Source organism: Elaeis guineensis, chromosome 6 (genome assembly GCF_000442705.2).
Source record: "Elaeis guineensis isolate ETL-2024a chromosome 6, EG11, whole genome shotgun sequence".
NCBI classification, from domain to species: domain Eukaryota; kingdom Viridiplantae; phylum Streptophyta; class Magnoliopsida; order Arecales; family Arecaceae; genus Elaeis; species Elaeis guineensis.
In genome coordinates this window covers 30,576,265-30,582,036 of record NC_025998.2, presented here as the reverse complement: position 1 = coordinate 30,582,036, position 5,772 = coordinate 30,576,265, and the positions used below count along the sequence as shown (strand labels likewise).

The 5,772-nt window shown below is 33.8% G+C and overlaps 1 protein-coding gene across 1 annotated transcript; it reads left to right on the top strand.

Annotated features, from left to right (window-relative positions):
* The first annotated feature begins 487 nt into the window (after nt 1-487).
* On the top strand, nt 488-5,452 carry LOC105046908 (large ribosomal subunit protein eL42). The gene is made up of 4 exons (XM_010925659.4): nt 488-627; nt 4,585-4,764; nt 5,047-5,121; nt 5,222-5,452. Exons 1-4 carry the CDS (start codon nt 625-627, stop codon nt 5,279-5,281), a joined length of 318 nt encoding a protein of 105 aa, XP_010923961.1. The 5' UTR covers nt 488-624; the 3' UTR covers nt 5,282-5,452.
* Nucleotides 5,453-5,772: the final 320 nt, after the last annotated feature.

The window sequence follows — 5,772 nt, the reverse complement described above, 5'->3', positions numbered from 1 at the left end:
CAATTTATTTTTATTTTAAATTAAAAAAGAGCTAAAAGTAAATATTTAAAGTATACCTTCTTTTAAGGGAGAGGATCGAAGAAGAAGTAGGAGAGATGGAAGGGTTTAAAAATAATTAAAGATAAAAATAATAAAAAAATGATGGATTTAAGAATGAGCTTTGTGAAATTAGGATTATCGAATCTTCCAAGATTTATCCAATAACTTATCATACATGCTATGCATAAAATATATATATTTTTAATTATTTTAATTATTTTTAAAATATATATAAAATAAATATAATAAAATAAATAAATTAAATTAAATATTATTTTAAAATAATCATATCTCATGCATCGCAATAGGTTATAAGTTAGTTTAAAAATAAAAGCTAGGAGTCCTAAAAGAAATACGTCGATAACTTGGTGGCTTGAATCTGAAGCCCTGGAGCGTTCAGGCTGACCATGGCGTCTTGAAAGGGCAAAATTGGAATTTGATTTATACATTTCTTAGCTCTGGGTACAAACCCTAGACCCCCATGCCTGAGCATAAAAGGGCGAAACTCTCCCTCCGGACTTCGTTCAGCCGGCTTGCGTAGCGGGAGGATTCTTCGGAGTCGTTACCCGAACCCCAGCTGCAACCATGGTAAGATCATTCATCTCCCACTTCTAATCCACTATTTCTCGATTGGATTGAGAAAATTTCGAACCAGATCTCTTTTTTCCCCGTTTTGATTTCCTCACCAAAGAAGAAATCAGTCTGTATAGTTTCTGAGAACGTTTCGTGGGAAGGTTTGCTGTAGAAGTATGGATTTAAAGCGATATGGATGCCTGCATTTTTACCCCACCTGTTTTGAGAATGTCTTTTCTTCTTTGGGGCGGGGTAGGGGTTTGCTTTTTGAAAGGCAGAATTGTCGATCAAGTTTCTTGGGCATTAGTGGTTTATAGTTCTAGTGTTCGTCTAGGCTTTCAAATCTGACATTGCCCCGGTTTCCGATGGTGGTTGTTTGCGGGATTGGGTGCCGTAGTGTCTACATTTGAGAATTTAGTGGTTGATATAATGGAGAGGCAAGAGATCTTGATGATTCATATATGAATGTTCATCTACATTGCCTGATATTGAAGCATCCGGTAATGTTTATGTGGGCCTGAATCAATTTAACATAGAAGCTTAGGGTATTCTCATGAAAGAAGAGTATCAAAGAGAAGACTTTACAATTGCTAGCTGTTATTTCTGAGGAGAGGTGTAGAGTTTCTTATTTATATGATTTTTAAGTTCTCATTTTTCATTTAAATTTTTACACTTGTGATGTGCTAGGTAATGGAGAATAAATTTGATCATGAAATTTTGAATTTGCTTGATGATGCTTGAGGCAACTGGTTTTGTGGCAGTTGGTTGGACACTTAGATTTTTGTGTTGCATATTATTCCTAACCAAGTTTAGAGCCTGTTGCTTGACTTAGTTGGTTTGGAAAAGTGTTTAATATTGTTTGGAAAGGATAAGACAGTGGATTTTCTTGTTTTTAGTGGAGCACTATGTTGTGTTTGTATTTGAGTGCTAGACTGCCCTAGTGGCTCTGGAGTTTTAAAACCGGATTGGTTATGAGCTAAGAAGTTGAAATGTAATTTGATATTTAATATCAAGTTGCAGTTATAAATGATTGAAATTGTCTATTGGGATCCTCTTCTTGATGGATTAGGAATTGATAGTGCACAGAATGAAATCATAAATGGCATTTCTTTCAAATCTTCAAGCTTTTTCTCTTATGGGTAAACCCACAATCGGAATATTAGTTAGTCTCAGAGTTTCTTAATAATTTATTTTTTAATATTGGGCAAGCACATTCTTCTGTATATATCATGATATTCTAGTAATAATCATGCATGCTGTTATCCTACATATTTTTCATTATTTGTATTTCATTATTTTGTGCTTAAGGTAATCAAGTCATTACTGGTAAGAGAAATTGACTCCATTGTTATTGTTGGTTATGGTAGATATAGTAGATTATTCCCTTCAATGCCATCTGCAAAGGTTCAAACTTTGTTCTAATATAAATTAAAATGGTGCAGTAGTAGCATTAGTAGATTATCGGGATAAAATATTGTTTGAATCAATATTGACTCTATGAATGTTATGATGTGTTTATGAGGACAAACTTTATTATGTCCAAAGGTTAATATCAATTCTTCATGCAATTTTAAAATATAGCTTAGAAATGCTACTGCAACTAGGGGTGGCAATTAGGTCGAATTTTGGTTTGGCTGGATGCAGGTTGGCAACCAAGTATGTGTCAATCTGAATCCAACATATTTATTAAACAGGTCAAAAATCCAAACCTAAATCTATCATGCATAACCCATTTAATAGATAGGTTAAATTAGGTTAAGCAAGTTGAATGGGTCTAAATTGACTAAACAGATCTTAAATGACGCAAGATCTGACCTAACTATCAAACTGGTTAAAACAGATTAAATGGGTTAGGATTCTAAACTTGAACTTGACCTATTTAATAAATGGGTTGGATCATGTTGACCCATTTGTGATCTACATTTGTCTATGCTAACCTGTGCACACTTAAACTAGGTTGGGTTATGAATTATCATCCTTGCTATGATCTTGTATATATAAATCTCACTTTAGTATGTTCAGTGACCAAAGCTCACATTTTGCTTTAGAATAAATTACAACGACATCCCTTCAACTTTTCGTGATTTATACTTACATCTTAGAAGTTGTAATTTTTTTCAATTAGACTTAAAATTTAGGTTTTTGTTGCAATATGAGTCAATCATTCAATAGAGGTCTAGCATCGTTAACAGCGATTGTAAAATTACTAATTTACCCTCATATTTTAAAATTGAAAAAAATTGTTGAAAAATTACATACACACCCCTTCAACACTTCGTGATTTTCATATACATCCTAAAACTTTCAAGGAGTTACATTTTGCCCCTCCCCTAACTGTAATATCTATAGCTATTTATGGGATGAAATCATTCATATTAATCATCCTATCCCACTTCCCAGGGCTTTATGTCAGTGCCAACAAACCTTCTATGACCATATTCAAGAGATTTGCGAGAGATCTTACTTGAAAAAAATCAGTTAAAAATATCTTTTTTTTTACCTCATACATGGAGCACCCATACACCTTAGGATTTGCTATTGTCCATGAGATCTTTAATGGAGCCATCAGCTCGCAGTTACAAAAAATGGAAAAGAACTTTGGCTGAAGCTTTGGAAGAAGCTTTGGGACGAGTTCATACTTGAAGCCATGGAAATTTCAAGTTTTTCTTTTTTTCCCTCTCCCTCTGTTCTCTCCTCCTTTCTCTCTTTGCTCTCTCAGCAGTCACTTCTCCATTCGCTCTCTACTCTTTTCTCTCTTAATATTGAAACTGCATTGGAAAGGGGGAAGTCTCTGCTTAGTAAGAAAGAAAGAGGAACGGAAGGGGTCACATGATCCCACGTGATCTCCATCCATTCCTTCCAAAACAAGGGTATTTTGGTATTTCTAGCCAACAAGGGTATTGTTCATATTTTCTATCTAAAGTTATCTCACGTGACTATCATATGTTTATGGATCATGATAGAGTTGGATGGCTGGGCTACATTACAACAAAAATCTAAGTTTTGGAGTCTAATCGAAAAATTAGAACTTTTGAGATGTAAGTACAAATTGCAAAAAATTGAAGGGTGTCGCTGTAATTTATCCCTTTGCTTTAATTGAAAAAGGAGGTGAGGAAAGGCTAGCTAAAAAGCATAGTGTGGATATATAGTTAGACATCTGTTATTGACAATGTATTACATATTCTTAGGAGGTGATGTTAAGGGACAATCTAGTATTTGGTTGTAGGGGTGCCAAATTAAAGTCTTATTATGTTTTCTATAATTTCAGCAATATATCAAAATGTACTATATATCAAAAATTTTTATTTTCAAATAACTCGTATACTAAAATATCCTTCTAACTTCAAAAACAACAACTATTGTCTCCAATAAAATCAAAATATTAAATCATATAGCACATATGAAGAAAAGTTTATTAGAAAAAGATTACACGGATTCATATTTTCATGGTCAACAAAAGCCAACTTTTTTTTAAAAAAGTGGATGGCCTCGATTAATAGCATGACCCAAGGAAGTTGAGAGTGAAAAGAGAGGATCTCATATCTCTTAAGATACTTTGTAGATTTGTACCTACAAGTATTTTGTGCAGAGGTGAGACTATGCCCGTATGATGGATCAGCAAAGGGAGAGTGTTGGGAAGACCAAGCAAGAAGAGAAAACCCATGCAGGGAAATTAGAGTAATTTATGCATGCCAAGTATTTTCATATTTTGTGCACTCTTGTTGGAAAGAAAAGATTTTGGATATCTATATTTTGTTTCTTTCCTACAGTTGTAGATTATTGAGTATTATATTTTTCAAAAAATTGAAATATTCAATTGACATCCATTTAATTTCTTTTAGTCTTAATAGTTATGGTGATTATGAGTGGCTCGGGGCCACAAACTGTGGCAGCTGCTATTTGAATTTTACGTCTATTTCTTTCTTTCCTCATCTGAAGAGGTAGGGCCTCATCACAAGATTTCTGTGACAGGTGAACGTTCCAAAGACAAAGAAGACTTACTGCAAGAGCAAAGAATGCAGGAAGCACACCCTTCACAAGGTGACACAGTATAAGAAGGGTAAAGATAGTCTTTCTGCTCAAGGGAAGCGTCGTTACGACAGAAAGCAGTCAGGTTATGGTGGACAGACAAAACCTGTTTTCCATAAGAAGGTATTATTCTGTTGGTGGTTGAAAATTTGCTTCAGGCATGCAATGTTGGTGAAGTATCTGCCTGTCACTTTAACATTCGGTGCACCTGCGGGTCTTTTCTTTCTGCACTTCTCATATAATGAATGACTCTTACCTTTCCAACATCCAAATTACAGCTGTAGTTGCTGATATATAATGGCTGTCTGATGGATGGAATGAATATGTCGTGATATAATGGCTCCATAGAGGTTATCTTCCAGTCATTTCAGTGGTGTAATATTTGTTCATTTTTTTCCATACCAGGCAAAGACCACGAAGAAAATTGTGTTGAAGCTGCAGTGTCAGAGTTGCAAGCATTATTCGCAGCACCCAATAAAGGTTTTTATAAGGATGTTCTTTGACCTTTTGATATGCATCATTTTTTTTGCTTTTATTAATATGCTTTTTTTTTTGTTTTTTTTTTTTTTTTTCCTGTCAGAGATGCAAGCATTTTGAGATAGGTGGAGACAAGAAGGGAAAGGGGACATCACTCTTCTAGTTTGCTTTTTAGCTGCCATTTCAATAGTTTGGTTGAAATTTGAAATGAGCTGTAGCAGCCTTTATTTTTGAGGAAATTTGGATTTTAACATGTGAGAAAAGTTTCAACATTAATTTTTTGGTGTCAAGATTCAGATATTAATTCTATCCCAGAGTTTTCTTTTTAACCCTAGCTGCTATCTTCATCTTCCCATAGTTTGGTCAGAGAATGAAATTACTAGGGGTGGGGGGGAAGCTGGATTGGATGTTATCCGTTCAGATCTGAATCTCTTCAAATCTGAACAAAAATTTGAGAATCTAAATGGTATCTGTATTTGTAACTATATCTGTCAAACAAACATATGGATATAGATAGATGATCATCTGGTTCATATCCAAATATCTAATTTTTTTATTTAGTTTTACTTAGTATTCATAAATTTCTAATGAAAATATATAATAATATTAAATTAATTTATCATTTATTTAATAATATTATTAATTTTATAATTA